The following is a 17,056-nucleotide window of genomic DNA, read 5'->3' on the forward strand; positions in this document are numbered from 1 at the left end:
ACCTTGCAGGAAATTTTCCTGCAAGGTGCAAGTTCTTTTTTCCTCGACCAAGGTTTCTGTTGTTTTTGGTTACTGCATTATATAGTTAAATCTTCGGCCAAAGTAATGAAATGCAAAATTGAACCGATGCTTAATAGTGCGTTGGTTAAATCTAGCACAAAACCGACAGCTAGCAAAGTTGTGGTCAGGGCCTAGGCAAGGAATACAGTAAGAGTGAAAATCCTTATGAGGTATTTGCTTCCCATGAGAAATACAAGTGGGAAATTTTTCTGACATCGGTCTGGAGCAAGAAAAAAAGTTTCCCCAACGGGGGGGGTACTTGGCTTTAATGAAGACTTTGGTTCTGAAATTTGGATTTGAAAATCTCAGGAGTCGGCCGACTGGCACTTGCAAACTGCTTTTGCTTCAGACACCGCGTGGCACGAAAAACTGAAAAAAATGGCGTCTGCTGCATCTTTTATACCCCTGGCGCACTGACGTCAGGGAAGAGGCGACAGCAACCAATGCCGGACCAGGACTTTGGAATTCAGGCCGACTGCAGGTAGCCTGCCAGCAGGATAAACCCAAGAGTAATGACTGCAACAGTGAAACACGAACATCAAATTATTGCCACAGATATTCATCCCAAGGTTTGGGGAATCATCAGGCTGAAATTGCGGTACTGAATATTTTCCTGACCTGCACCCTTACCGTTTGTACTCTTAAGAGAGGAAGAGAAGCTACTAAAGTTAGTATTGAATGCTGCCCCTATGGATTCTAATATTTGGTCGGTTCAGACACTTGTTGTAATTTATTGCAATTCTGAGGTGCAAACAAATCTGTAGCACCTGATCGCATGCTTATATTAGTGTACGCCTGGTCGGGCAGGTAGAGACAGTTGTCTAGATATGGATGCTTAAGCTCGGAGGAAGTTGCAGCCGGTGCACTCACAGCAACATTTGGAGAGAGAGAGAGAGAGAGAGAGTTTTCTTTGGATCCAAACCAGACTGACTCAGAAGGTTCTGATCAGAGAACTCTAAAGAAACAGGCTGGATTAGAGAAGGAGCAGTAATGGGTGCAGTAGTGGATTACCGGACTTCCTGACCCGAAGGGGGAAGAGCCATAAGAACTCCCATCTGAATTTGCTCATCACTCTCCACATCTGCTTCAGTGAGACTCCTGAAAAAATTAGATGCTAGGGATGGAGATTTGGAGTGCCTTCCCAAAAAAAGGGGAAGGCACTAACTGCGTCTAAATGGGGGGGTATGTGGTCCTGGCTAGAGGCTTCAGATTCAATTTAGTAGGATCAGATATAGATTTGGTCAGATAGTAAGTTTTGGATCAGATTGCTGTAATTTATTAGGAGGTTCTGAAGCGGAAGACTCCAGGTTTAGACCTCTTCAAAAGGTCTTTCTGTTTGGGGGATTGAGCCCCAGTGATGGCTTCAGAAAAAGAGGTGGGCACCAAACCCTTTAATATTTATTTCTCCTGTCAGCAAGAGCACAAGGGTTAAACTTATTGCAAATACTTCAAACTTTAAATGATATGGGCCCAAGCCATAGATGCAAAGAAAAATCAGAGGCAATTTGCACCCACACATCACATTTTTTGAACCATGAGGGGCCTTTTCAGACATCCTGTGAATGGGATTAAACAAACAGCTTTTTTCTAATACTAGAAAAGGACAGAACAGGTAATGTACCACCAATGCGTGCTGAAGAAATTACACAAGATGTAATAAAGGAAATTATACCAGCAATGGTAAACTTGGAAATACAAATACGGGTTGGGAAGGAAAACTTGCCCTACAAGAATGGTACGCAGAAATTTACCTGAGTGTACATGAGTTTACTAATACTGAGAGGAAGAAAAAGATATATCAAACAAAAACTGTTTTGAAAAGGAAATATTTTAGAAACTTCTCCCACTAACTCGAGAGCTGATGGTGACCGCGTCAGCAAACGAGATAAGAGGGATGTTGGAGATTGCTGCATTATGGGTAGGGAAGGGATTTGAGAGTTTTTTGGTGGCCACGAGCTAGTGTAACAGCAGCGTAGGATTAGAGGATCGGATCAAAACCATTTACTTACAGAATGAATAAAAAATTACGTCAGATTTATAGTTATATACTCACCATAACTAGGCATTGGTGTTAATTTTCAGTTTTCAACGTATGGGTTATAGATCAGACCTCAGATCTGACGCTGCTGCATTCTACACAATTGGAATCAAACACTCAAGCTCCTCCCTCTACCCATAATGGTGAGTGACTAATATCTGATGATGTCCTTCTCATTCGTCCTCAATGTAAACGACAGTCTGCAGTTACATGAATCTTGGCTGTCCCTCATAAGAGGCTATTCCAGAGAACTGTTGAACCGAAAGCAGCTCTGAATCTGGAAATTTCAGATTTGTAATGAGTAAAAGTATGAGCATTAGACCAAGTGGCTGCTCTACAAATATCAATGGTAGTTGAAGTCGCCATGGATCTAGTTGGAGGAGCCTTTGGTTGTTTTGGTAAGGAGAGGCCTTGCTGAGAATAAATCCAGGAAATGCAATTAGTTATCCATTTGGCCAGTGCAACTGTAGAAATTGGAGAGCCCAGACAACTAGGAGAAAGAAAAAGCTGGTCCGTTTTTCTGAACTCTTGATCTGTGTTAAGTAAAACATAGTTGTCTAGGTACATCTAACAGATGTAGCATGTATTCTTCCTTGACAGGGATAAAGGACTGGTTCAAAAGGTAATTCTTTCTTTATAGAAAAGAATGTATGGAGCATTGAAGAGTACAGAATTCGAAAACCATTTTAGCAGAAGTAATAGCAACTAGACAGTTAGACAAGAGAGGAATTTTAAGGACAGAGTTAAAACTTGCAGTACTACTTGTAAGCCCCAGGGAGGTAACCGATCTTTCAATGGGGTTCTGAGTAGGAAGGTACTCTTAAAAAGGGCTTTATGTAATTTGAATGCATCATCTCCCGAGTGAAAGTTTGATACGGCTGCCAATTTTACTTTGTGGAAAAACTAGCACCTTCATTACAGAGGGGCTAAAAAAAACTCCAGTACAAAAGAAACCAGGCCAGTAAATAAATCAACAATTTTTCAGGGTCCAGATTGAAACTCTCCTCCATCTGCTCTTGCAAATTCTTGGGAGTCTGAAGACAAAAGTATACCATGAGCCAGGACTGTCTAGCTATTAATGGAAATGGAGAAACCATGCAGTTTAGAGTGCTGGAATACTAGAATATTTTATTCCCGAGGGATGTGACAGATCTGGACTAGGGTTCAGTATCCAAGGAGGAGAACAAAGACGAGACCAAATGAAGAGGAACCAGACCTGGTGAGGTCAGAAGGGGGCACTCAGGATAACAGCTCTTCAACTCACTGGCTTTCTATACGAGTTTTGGAATCAGAGGTATTGGGCATAAAGGAGACCAGAGGGCCAAACGTGGATTAGAGCATCTCTTGGCGACTCACCTGCAAAGGGGGGGGGGATTAGGGCAAAATACCTGGTGAATTTATTGTGGGGAGAAGCAAATAGATCACAGCAAGCTTGGGTGCAATGATGGAAAATTTTCTCCGCCACCAACTGAGAACACAAGACATCAGAATAGATCTGCTGAGCTTGTTTGCTAGCACTTTGAATTTCCTTGGGATGTGTGTTGCTACTAGAAAGCGATTGGCGGAGATAGCCCATTGCCACACACAGCTTCTTGACAGGGGATAAAATAGAGTTCCGCCTTGTTTGTTGGCATACCAGATCAGACATGTTGGTTTGAATCACAATGGTCCTCAAAGGGACATCTTGAAATGTCTGCAAATGCCAGAACAACCTCTCATCTCCAGGACACGGATATGCAAATTCTTGAAGGGCCACATCTTGCACTTTCCTTCCCAAAAATATGCACCCCACCCCAGTTGGAAGGCATCGGTGGCTACTAGGGAGATGGAACAAAGGGGTGAACTGAGGGGCTCATCCAATTGCATCCATCGTTGCAAATTATTTCTGCATACCTGAGGGAGTCTGACTGGGTAGGAAAGAGGCCATCAAAGAACATACCACTGAACAGCTACAGTCCACTGCAGTACAAGCATATAGTAATGTGCTAAAGGAATTAATACTATCTATAGATGCTGCCATGAACCCAGAGTCTATAGGATCAGTCTGGTGGATGGAACAGGATAAGAAAATATTAGCTGAACTTGGGAATTTATTGCAGCCACACAATGTGGGGGTAGAGAAGCAATTTGACAGTGTTCAGATGAGCACTGATGAATTCCAGGCTCTGCACCAGTAATAGCGTTGATTTGGAAATTCTGACTGCAATGCCTAGAGATGAGCAAATAGTCCCTTAACTGTTCTAAGAGATGCTTGGTTGAAGGTGAGGAGCCAATTGTCCAACTATGGACACACCAGGAAACCTTGCAGTCTCAGGTGATCTGATACCATTGTCATACTACAGCCCCAGTGTGTTTACCAAGTGCAAGCCTGAAGGGCAGGGCTCTGAATTCAGAACACCTGGCTCCCAGCTGAAAGTTCAAACATCTTCAGCAGTACATATTTTGATAGTACGCATCCTGAAAATTGACTGAGCACATCCAATCGTCCTTGTGTAAAAAAAGGGAGAATGGACTGAACCATGACCATTTGGAACAGACTTCCTCACATATAGATTCAGGATTGCTTTGATCCAAAAATTGGGTCTCTGGTCCCTTTTCTTTACTGGCACTGAAAAGAACCTAGAATAAGTTCTGAATTCTCTCCGGTCTTTTGGGAACTGCTGGGTGGCTCTTGTCAAACAACTTCTAAATTTCTTGAACTGCAGCTTCTCTGACTGCGCGAACATCTGGAAACTTTTTCTTGGCAAGATGCATTTGGAAAAATAGTATAAAAACCTCTGGATATTATGTTTAGCACCCAAGAATGTTTTGTTACAGCAGACCAGGCATCTGGGTGCAAGGACAAAACATCCCGACTGCCACTAGAGACGAGCAGTCAGGAAGCCCTTCAGGAGCACTGAAAAGGTCTATTCAGATAAGAATTGCGAGCCAACTTTGCTGTGGGCCTCTACCATGAGGAAAGCATCTTCCACTCAAACTCTCTCCAACATCTGAGGGAGTAGTCGGCATGCAAAAAGTAGAAATATCCATGGGAATTACAAAACCACATTTTCTTACCTCCTTAGATTCCTTGGAAAGGATCATTGAGGGATAGAAAATCAAATCCCTAAGGCAAACTGGGTCTATTCTTCCTGTTAACTGCGGGAAAGTGTCTCTTTCACTAAGGGGCCAAACAAGGAAGTTCCAAAAGCAGCACTGATGAAAGACTACTTGAAAGGCTCTGTAAAAATCACATAAAACAATCAAGGCACGTCTCCTTATGGCAATGAGTGAACTGGCTGCCTATGAGGTACCCTCTGCTACATACAAAATTAGCCTTACGGATGCATTCGATATATGCAAGTGTGGCCAGTGGCAAGGATGAACTTTTATAATACCCTGCAAACCGGGACTCAGACTGCAAGTTCCTTAGTAAAAATTAATCTGCAGTCTTATAGAGTGCGCCAAATAGTTCAAGGACCTCAAGGCAAAGGTAACTGGCACAAATACGCACTTTTCAAATCTGTCCAATGACCTGGATTCTAATGGGGGTGGGCAGAGAAGCTCTGTTCTGCAAGGTCCTTCTTGGGTGCTGCCGCCACAACCATTGCATCAACAGGGACTCCTTTGCTCCAATGTGGTCTATCTTTTGGGGGGACTAAAATTTTGTCTTGTCAACATGGAATCAGTTCAGACTCCGGATCCTTCTATGCCCAGTGAGAGGCTAGGTCAGTAAGCTTATCAGTTGGAAAGTCACCCAAGACATAGATGGGCCAGAATCAAAAGCTTCCGGGAATACATACTCCTCAGGGTTATCCGAGAGCCAACCACCTTTTCGCTTAAAGATTTCCAAAATGTCTCCAAATGAGATATCATGTGATAATCTGGGGGACCCTTCACCTTCGAAGTCAGTATCATTGGTGAGGGATTCCAGAGGGCAACCTGTGCCTCCCCTCTTACACACCCTTTAGGTTGCAAAGACATACAAGACCAATCTCGAATGACAGAACACACTCTCTACAACCTCGAAGGCAGATACACCAGAGGAAGACAAGGACAACTGTACCAGGGCAGAGACCTCCAAAGCAGCAAGCAATGACTGACTGAATCAGTGTCTCAGAAGGATAAGAACCTGAGCTATCTAGCACTAAGGGGCAAGCAATGTATAGGAGTCAACCCAGGCCCCACAGATCCAAGGCTGATACCTTGGCTCCAAGGCTCATCCTAATCAAAGGAAACTGGAGAAAAGCCCGTCAGGAAGACAGTTGGGGTTGAAAACATTCTCAGATTCAGACACCGATACTAAGATCCTGGGGCACCAAAACTGAAGGATGAATTGGAAAAGGATATACAATTGTATTGGAGGTGGAAAGAAGGCTCACAGATCCGATGCCAGACATTCTAACCTCCATCTGGATCTGGACTCTGAGAAAGTTTGTCTTCATCCTATCCACTTCAGAGAGACTCCTAGAGGACCTAATAGATGAGATGGTATACTGAAGTCTGAAGTGTTTCCTCGGAGTTTCCATAAGAGGGGAATGGAGCCAAGATGATGCTATGACCAACTCTGGTAAGAATTTGCTGCTTCTGAAAAATACCAGAGATCAGATCTGTGGGTTGAGCAATAGGGGTACATGAAATGACCATCTGATCTGAAGGCTTAATAGCCATACAGGTAAATCTGACTAGGTCAGATCCAAAGACCTATTTTTTTGTTGAGGCTTTGAGGTTGAAGTTATCTTTGGAGACTTGGGCTGGGATCTTTTTATCCCCTGCCAGAGCCTTGTAAGACTTACTGAGTGTTTGAGACCTGGCAGAAGACGACAAGGAAGGTGATAGTAACCCTTTAGGGGGACTAGTTTGTTTTGCCTGTCAGCTATAGCCCTGAATTAAACCCTGCACAAATAGTACAGTTCGTATCCAGCTGTACTGCTCCTAAATAAATGCATTCCCTTTCGGCATCTGAATTTGTAACATTATGCCTCCAGGAAGTGCATTTTTTAAACCCTGTAGACTTCCCAGACATAACATCTGCAAACTACAGAAATAGGAAAGCAGCTAAGAAATAGACTTAAAAAACAAGCAAAGGTAGAAAAACTGCTAACAATTGTGTTAAATACTCCGTTAAAAATTGGCAAGAAAAAGAAAAGGAGTACCAATAATGGTACTCAAGAAAATTTCTTTCAAAGTAATAAACTGAGGGAAAGAAAATCCAAAAATTTTAATAGATATCTATCTATATCTATCTATATCTATATCTATCTATATATATATATATATATATATATATATATATATATATATATATATATATAGATTCATAGGTAGGTAACTAGGCTACTGGCCCTAGGGCCTATATAAGCCTAGCCAAACAGTACCCTGGCTCTTGCCAACCAAGAAAATTATTTTCCTGTGCCCCTGTCAAGCAGAGCCACAGATGTGACCCCTGGGGTGAATTTCCTATCGCCCATCCAATCAAGATTTTTCTTGAAGAGTGCTAATAAGGAGCTTTGTTTGATATAGATAGGTAGTGTGTTCCAGAGTATGGGAAGTCTCTGGGACAGGAATCTATCCCTCCAGCATGTTCAGTTTATTGTGGTGACAAGGTTTAGGTCCCTAGAGCGTGTAGCTCGGAGGGATTGGGATTTCTTTATGTGGAGCATGTCCAACAGCTCTGGGTTTGACATAGCTTTGTATGTTGGGCAGAGATCGCCTCTGAGTAGGCGATATGCAACAGAGTGAAGCTGGACTTTGAGACTTCTGCGTAGGGCATCTGTTTGAGGCTGGTAATCCTCTGTGAGGTATTTCTGTGGCCTTTCCAGTTGTAGATGTCTTGTGAGGAGCATACCAAAAGGGGAGTTGTACTCTATAATGGGTCTAATGAGTGATGAGTAGAGGGGAACAATGACCTCTTTTTCCTGATGAGGTGTGCCACGTAGAAGGATTTCCTGACTACTGTGGCGATGTGATTTTCAAAGGAGAGACTACTGTCCACCTGTGCCCCAAGGTCTCTTATCACACTTTTGGTGTTGAGTAGACTACAGCCTATGTGGTAGTTCATGGGTACAGAGTTTTTACCAAAGGGATGACAATGCGCTTTTTGGCACTGAGCTTGAGGCCATGGCTTTGACACCAGGCATCTGTCTCAGTGAGGCCCTTTTGTAAGATGTCCACATCTATTTATTTAGATAGATATAGATGTACACACACATTATATATATATATATATATATATATATATATATATATATACACGCACAGAGAGACAGCATGCATGCGTATATCTATATACATCAATGTATCCAAGAGATTTTAAAGAAAACACAGCTACCTAGACACCTAACAAAATGCTTAGAGAGGATCCCATCTGTGCGAGATGGCAGCAAATGACATCTGGGGTATTAGGGATGGACTACGGTGCTATGGGTAGAGGGAGGAGCTTGAGAGTTGGATCCATGTCTGTAGAATGTGGCCAAGTCGGATCCATGGTCAGATTGTAACCCAAACATTTAGGAAGAATAAAAAGGACATCATATCTAAATGTAAAGTTTTTTTTTTTTTTTTTCTTTTTTAAACACGATTCAACTTTCTCAAATCTAAAAACTGGCCTGATATCTGTGCTCTTTGGAAAGAACCCCAAATAGACCCTGGATCCACAAACTGTCTGGTGGTATGCCTTGGATGACTCCATATACTAACAGCTTATCAATTTCAATGGCTGCATTCCTTACTGATGGGGTGCATGTCGGAAAGATGTTTGGGATTTAAATTTGGAGTTTCCAAAAATGAAATTTTATAGCCTCTGGATATGACTCGTAGCATCCATGCATCAGAGTTGATGGCCTCTAAGCTAACAGGTGTAGAAATCGATGACATAGCCAGAGTGTTAGGTAACCTCTTGGGGTTACTAAAAGGCACTTCTGGGTAATTCTCTGTAAAAGCCCTGGTTCTGCAGACCACCCTTGCCACAAGGACACACCCTGTTATGGTTAGCCCCCTGCAGCATGGGGAACACTCACAAAATTTCCTGAAAAGGCTGCGGCACTTTTCTAATAAGTCAGCCTACTCCCCTTCTGGTTTCTAGAGGCAGTCTGAGTAGTAGCAAAACGTACTCCAATGGCAGGCAGTCTCTCCCCATCCTGATCACTCCTGGTCAAAGTGCCCTTAACCTTTAGCCCAAAAATGAAAGGCTGCCAAATAGGGCATTAATAAAGGGCACCTTAAATCAATCTGCAGAATTAGTGCCTCATCTAAGCATGGCAATATCAGTGTTGGCAGCTTGTAATGTGTCATTAGCTGCATTAAACAGCAGATGCATGAACACATTAGCAATAGACTAAGGTGGGCATCAGCGTCTCCAAACTCTTCAGACTCCCAAGTCTGCTGTCTCTTAATTACCACTGACAATTTGCTCACCTGACCAGACATCATGGTGACATGCTGAAGTAGTTCAGTGCCCTCACTGTGAATGTGGCCTAGCCATAGGACCACTTCCCTAACTGGTCCATTCCATAAGATTCTCTAATCAGAGGATGGATTGAGGAATTGCGAGATATCCTCCTTACTTGCTGCAACCACAACTGCATCAACAGCCAGACCCTTACTGCAGCATTGCTAGTTTTTGGGAGGGGAGAGAATCTAGTCTAGTTTAAGTACCATCTTAAAGTTAGACAAAAATATCACCTTCTCCAGAGACTTGGCTATGGCAGTACAATCCCTTGTGCTGGCGATGTAGATCCAAAAGACTACCAAAAAAGGAATCCTCATGGGGGGGTGATTTAGGGAACCGTTGCCCTTCATAGAGGTCAGTATCAGTGAGGCATTCTTAGGACAATACAGGTGCTTCCTGCCCTGGAGAATCCATGTTGGGGAAAGGGGAGCTGCGAGCCTTGAAGGCAATGTAGACGAGCAACCACATGAGGTGAGCTATCCTGGAGCAGACTGAAGCATGTCTGCAAGTGCATGTGTCAAAGATGAAGGGATACTGCTCGCAGCTGACCACTAAGAGGTGAACATCCTTCTCCACAAGGCAGAAATCGAGACAGACTAGCCCAGAGCCAGCAGACCTAGCAGTGACTATCTGAAGCACAATCCAGAGCCATTCCAAAATGTCCCAACACAGAGAACAGAGTCAATCTGTCAAGAGCAGAGGCCCCACATGGGAAGGACCATCACAGAAACTAAATCTAACATGACCCAGACACTCCAATTTGTCGGCTCTGTGGCCCACTCTGCCATGATGGGGCCAAAGATGAGGAAACAAAGGTAGAGATTGTAGCTGAAATGGGCCAGGCAGTTAGACCCATCCCCAAGCGTGGAAAGGCAACCAGCTGTGATGACCTTGAAACCTTGACAAGAGAGGGAGGAAAACAAAGGGGCTGACATTTTGGGTCAAGGACCCACAGCCAAGGGGGTCAGTCTTAACTGCATCTGCGCCTGTACAAAGCACTGCATTAGCAGTTCCAAAATCAGTGGGTCTTAGGACTGCTCTAGAGAACGGAGAAAGTTCTACTCAGTGGTATCCCCCTTGGACAAGTAAGGGCTAGGAACACAGAGCAGGAGAGACCGCCTTACTTGCAATCAATGCGGAAGGTGATTGGGTCCAAGGTGTTGCAGCAGACAATGAATCCAAAACCACCATGGAAGCAGAGTATCTTTGGACCTTCAGATCTGGCAGACCAGAAAAGGGGTCGATATTTGGCCCTCCCTTGGAAATTTTGGGGTCTTTAGAGCCCCACTTGTGGCACAGATCACTCTTCTGCCCTCTACTAGAAAAACAGAAGAATCATGAACAGACAAGCCCTTTCAGGACCAACTTGTCCCTTTCTCTCATTTAGAGTGCTGAAGCCCTCACAAATAACATAAGCTGGATAAAGATGGGCAGCCCCCAAACAGTATACACCATTTGTCATGGGCATCCTACAATAGAAGGTTGTGATCACAAGCTTTATACTTTCTAAAACCCTTCTCCATACCTCAAAACCAACTGCAATAACCACACTATGAAAATCAAGAAAAAAAGACACCTAAAAAAAACAGCAAACACTAACCACACTAGAAAAACACACAAGGGGGGAAAAGTCTAAGAACACCTAACCCAAAACCTACACTAACCTACAAGGAAAAAGCTAAACCACAAATAGCCAAGACACAAAAAAGGGTAGAGGATAAAACCAGCTGAATACACTGAAATATCATAAGAATACACTCCGGTGGCTCAAAACACCAAACTACTGCCCACGAATGGTGGCAAATGAGATCTGAAGCAATCTTAGTTGAGCAAGGGACTGTGGGAGGATGTGGCAGAGCTCAGTAGGCTGAAGTCTTTAGACTATGACTGGTCTCAGATCAGAGTCTGATATGATAATCCACACAGGTTAAATCCAGACTGAAAAGAAAACGAACTGCAGATAAGGCATTCTTCATACTTCCACAATTAGTCAGAACAAGCTTTAACATATGACAATTAAAAATTCTGAAAGTCAAAGTTGCAGAAGTATACACTTTTCTCATGCTTATCAATAATTTCCCCTGGTTTATCAGTAGGCTTAGAATTAAACAAGTGCTTATTCAGCAGTGGGATCAACTAAACCTATAACTTCTGGGTCAGGTTAAGGAATAGTGTACAAAAATCTAGAAGACTGAGGAAGTTCATCTTATCTGCCTTTTTATGGGCAAACTGGCTGACTAACAAGAAAATTTTAGGCAGAGACATCCTCTAAAATGGACAGAAGAGGAATGGTTGTAGGTTCAGGAAAATCCTTTTGTAACTCATGGCATTTTCTTAGACATTGAGAAACCTCAGTGTTATTCAACAGAAAACACTGGCACATTCTAGTAATAGTCTAAGAAAAAGGCTACAGAGATTCAGAAACTGAGCTGTAAGAGTCAGAATCAGAAATCTGAGAAGAAAAGCTGTCAACATCATCTTCCTATTCAGAATCTTGAATCCCTTCAGCAAAAGAGGTACCCCTCCTTTCTTTTACGAGAATCTTTTATAAGACTCAATAGCCTGGATTAAATCCTGAGCTGGATCAAGTAAACTACTTTCTAAAGAAATGTGAGTAGATACAGGCTTAGTTTTCTGTTTTTTTTTTTTTTTGACAGGGGAAAATGGGGTCAACCATGTTACTAATGGCAACAGCAGCTTCCCAAGGGGTGGGCACCGTATTCTGACAATAGGGAAGCTCTCTCACAGGTCAGACAAGACTGGCCTCCCCCTTTCTCACGGAGGAGACCCCCCGCCCCCAACAGCCACAGAGTACATGCCTAACCCTAGGTCCGTAATAGTTATTGGTGCGACACCAGAGGGATCCAGGATAAAAGCAGAGTGGTCTCAGGTACAGCAAATGGCCATAGCAAAATCACCAAATTGCTAGCCTGCTGTGTTGACAAAGGTAGTTTAACTTTCTTTGGGCTGAAGGACAGACAGTGGGACCAATATTCTGTTTTACAGTGAAGCTGAAAATGGTGCCTTTTTTCTATGGAAGACCAGCAGCAAATGCCAGTCAAACTACACATCTTTAAAAAAAAAAAAGTTAAAAAAGCACTTAAAACACTTTGCCAGCCACACAAAAGAAAACTAACAACCTTCTCCACAGGGAAAAAAATAATTTAGTTTGCACATCTTTTAAACGGACAAGAAAAAGGAGCTCTCTGATTTAAAAGTATAGTCTTCCTGACGGTCATTAAAAGATTACACTTCTAGCTTTAAAATAACTTTCCAGAAGAGGAAAGCGATAATAGCAGCACAAAGAAACTGGAATCCCCCCTCCCCCTAAAGGGAACTTCCGCCAAAAAGAACAGCACAAGCAGTCAATTCTCAAAAGCTTCAGAGGGACATATTTTTTGGTAGCAATAAAACTTTGAAGGGCTTCACACCAAAACTTGTCTTAGTTAGCTCAGAGTGCCTGACAGTTTGTGTGCATGGAATGTGCCATAAAGCTTTGGAAGCCAGCAGTTAAATCCTTTGCAGAATATAACCCATATAGTTAAGACTACTGCAGCAATGATAAATATGATGTACATATTTACACATGCTAAATCCAGTAAAAGTCCCACAAACAAATTTATAAAGTCCGAAAAGAATCAAAGATCAAGCAACAGGTCTTCAATAACATGAAGCAGCAAACTCTAAACCTATTCAAATCCCCAGTGCAAAACAGTCCTAAAGCCCCAAATTTGATAATTGTTGCACTAACTAATGCCTGGTTGATGTAAAGAAAACTTCAGGACCACTCAGAATGTCACCTGTAACCATGTAAAAAAAATAAATAAATAAAACCCTAACTGACCAAGTTAAATTCATCATTACCACCATAGCTAGAGTGCGATACATCAAACAAAGGAGGGCTACAAATATAAAATACCTGTGAAGTTTGTCAATGGCAGATATCAGCTACCATTTTAAAGCCAATCTGACCATTACTAACAATTAACTTCCACACTTAAGGATGTCTCTGCATAGACATCACAAGTCCCCGTCTTGGGCGTTAACAAGACGAGTCAACTTGCCAGGGACTACTGCAAACATTCCAGATTATATTAACTCCACAAGCACCTGGAGAAACTAGTGCTATCATTGCTGAAAAACTACATGCAGTGGGTATGTCAGAACAGTAATAGTGCTACCCTAATTCAAATTTAAAAGACATAGCACTGGCTTAATATTATATCTTTAATCAATGAAGCTCCTCAAGTGGTAACTAGTATAACTCATGTAATTTTATTGTAGGCTGCCATCTTTAGTAACATACTGCAAACCTCACAATAGCATCCATCTGCCTACTCAAACAACATGGCAGAAAGGCCTGCCAGGAAGACAGATACAGAATATTTTATAGTCTTGCATCTCTGTTGGATACATTAGGACTAGTTAAAATGCTGTGAGAAACTACAGAAACTACACAGTCAACAGTACATTAGGAATTAGAAGTTTTACCAGTGACGGTGTTAACCATGCTGTTAAATATGTTGTACTTCATTCATAAACTGATAATTGCCTTAAAACACATTTCCCAAAACAGTAACAAGTTCCTATCTTAAAGCATCAAAACATTTAAAATGCCTTACATATAATTATATAGATCGGTTGCACAAATGCTACCTAATCATAACTATACAGTAATAACTGTTCAGACTAACTGCACATTTTAAAGACACAAACTGCATAAAAATGCTTCAATTTCAATAACCAAAAAAAAAGCGGACATGAAAATTAGTGAATGCAGATCAAGATGACAGAATTCAGAGCCCTCTTTCTGTTTTCTAAACTGTTAGCAATGTTCTGATTTTTTGCAAATATTGCACACTAAAAAAACTGATACAGTACCTGTATACCATTTCATTAGTTGCAGTTTCATCAAAAGCATAGTCAAATCTGAAAGTTTGGTTCTCCAGGTACTTTGTAAGGTCCACTTTGAGCTTTGGCTCGTGTACAAACATGATACCTTTATTAGGGACAGTGACCACATCAATGTCTTTCTTCATTATTTCTTGAGAGAAAAAAAGAACAATAAAACTAAGCATGTTTTAAGACTGCCATTGCAATGCAATCTTATGCATTTTCTGGAAAAAGCTGTAAAAAATGGTCAACATTAATCTTCAAGAACTAGACCCTGCACCAAATCACAGGTATGACAAACTTTTCACGCTGTCCAGAAGACATGCACCTTATCTGAAGAGAATCTTCACCTTGATCATAGCTGCACTTGCAGGACTGACCCAGAGATTAGCCTGCCAGTGTAACCATAAATCATGTACAAGGGCAAGTACACCATTTACTGAACCCCAAGAAACTATGTGAACAAAAGTCATAAGGCTCATTACTGCAGCACATAAGATAGTAGTTTAAGTTAAACAAACCAAGGTATGAAGTCATAGCCAAATGAATGTACCAACACTAACCAGAGACCAAGTAACAACAGTAAAGCAGAATATGCACTTACCAGTAGTCTGAAATTTTCAGAAAACATTTGAATAAGTCGCTCAAAAATGGGGCAGAAGTCTGTCATATTGTAAGGGGGGGGGGGGGACAAACATGTTCCGTTCGGACTGAATGTCCCACAAGAAAATTTTCCCAAAACAGGATCTACTCTGGCAGAAAGACAACCAACTACAGAACGCTGCAAACAATCAGAAGTCTGCTAAATAAATATTCACAGTAGATATTAAAGCAATTTGGAAAAGTTGTACGCAAACTTAAGATGTAAAGTGAGATGCAAACCCTGTAATTTTCTTTAGTAAATATGCAAAAATGTGAACTGTGAAGCTAGAGAGAGCTTTTTTTCCTGAAAAAAAATGCAGCAGAGATTTGAAAACTATTGCCTCCTTAATACAACTACTGTTAAGAGGTATGTTCCCTTACTTGGGGAGGGGTGGGTAGAACTTGCAGCTTATTTATGCAAATCTGCTTGCGTTATGATTAAATGTTTAACCCAGCATGCAGGAAGCAAAGGGTCAAACCTTTACCTATTGCAAAAGGGGGAGATCTGTCTGAAATGGCTTGTGCTAGCCCTTTCCTCTTGGGAGTATTGGGTGGAGTTTTAACAAGACTGGGTGAATTCATGTTTAGAAAATGTCCTTGTCAGCCTTTTGCAAAGGCTAAGTGGTCAAAATCCAAATGTAAATTGGTTATCTTTAGTCTTACTTAAAAAAAAAAAAAAAAAAAAAAAAAATCTCTGGCAGAGCTGTATAGAAGCATGATTTCCCATTAACAGAAAATAATGTAGTTGTAACATACCAGTTGGACATTCTAAAAAATGTCCCCCTCCCTGCTTTCAAAGTGCAGTTGGGAAAAGTAAAAACAACCATAGGTCTGCAAAACAGGCACCTCTGCAGCAAGTCCTTCTCAATGTTTTTATTTTTCAAATACATTTGAATGAATCCCATAGTATTTATACACATCTTAAATAACTATATACACTATTTACATTAGCCTGACACCAACAGATCTTAATGTATACTGTTACTTTATAAGTATGTCCAATCCATTAGAATGTCTGATCAATTATTGCATAGTGTCAATCAACGATGAGACTTTCCCTAAGGGTTGTTGATAACTGGCTTTGGATAAATTCTTAGTTCTTTAATTTTAATTTCCAATAATGCTGTGGTCTTCAGTAGGCTGTAGAAGTCTTCCAAAGTTGGTATTGTGTTTGCATTCCATCTTGTTATACACTTCCTTGAAACTGCAAGTATAGAAGTATAGCCCATACCAGATACATGTTTGACCTATTCAAATGAGGACCTTCGGTCACATTTAATACAAGAGCTTTAGTTAAAGATTCATTAAATAAAGCTTGTAGAAAGTTATTAATACCTTTCCAAAATTGCTAAATTGTAACACAAGGAAAATGTGGTTCCAATCTGCATTGTGTACTTGCTCACATCCTCCAACATATTCCTTTTGTGGAAGAACTAATTTTACTGATTCTGTCTGGGGTTAAGAATGTTCTGTGCAAGCATTTCCAATTAAAAACTTTTCAACATTGTGTAAAGGATGCATATTTTATCAATAAGATATTTGTTTTAATATCTTCAATCAACTGTATTGAATGTCCTTTTGTTATACATTTCCAATATGAGGTTTTGGGTGTTTTATACTTTAGCAATATTTTGCAAAATTTTGAAACACTGTTTCCCATGTCAAAGTCATTATATATGATTTCATATATGTATTTTGTAAATTTAGTTATTTCTTTAAATGAAGAATTGTCATTCTACTTAAATCTTGTGAATATGACAGAATACTCTCTAAAGTTAGCCAGTTCTGTTGTGGAATTTTGTATGTTGTTTTTATTACTTGTATATCTAAAACATTTAGTTCTTTGATACATTGGAGGCAACAAACAAATCCTGTTCCCAGGAATTAATTTCTCTATATATTTTATGTGTAAAGTTCTTTGTGACTGCAAATGGTATTAAAAGGTCAAACCAGATTTTTAAATCTATATTTGCATTATTAATTTTCCTAAATGA

The 17,056-nt window shown here is 41.0% G+C and overlaps 1 protein-coding gene across 1 annotated transcript in view; it reads right to left on the reverse strand.

The window, feature by feature from the left end:
* Nucleotides 1-17,056, reverse strand: part of LOC122814170 (kinesin-like protein KIF2C) — a 1,072,320-nt gene that overhangs the window by 601,238 nt on the left and 454,026 nt on the right. Inside the window, exon 5 of the mRNA XM_044086781.1 lies at nt 14,409-14,571. Within this exon, the coding sequence (XP_043942716.1) occupies nt 14,409-14,571 (163 nt within the window). The remainder of the gene's footprint in view (nt 1-14,408; nt 14,572-17,056) is intronic.

This window comes from Protopterus annectens, chromosome 10.part0 (assembly GCF_019279795.1).
Source record: "Protopterus annectens isolate FY-2018-M chromosome 10.part0, PAN1.0, whole genome shotgun sequence".
Lineage (NCBI taxonomy): Eukaryota > Metazoa > Chordata > Ceratodontiformes > Protopteridae > Protopterus > Protopterus annectens.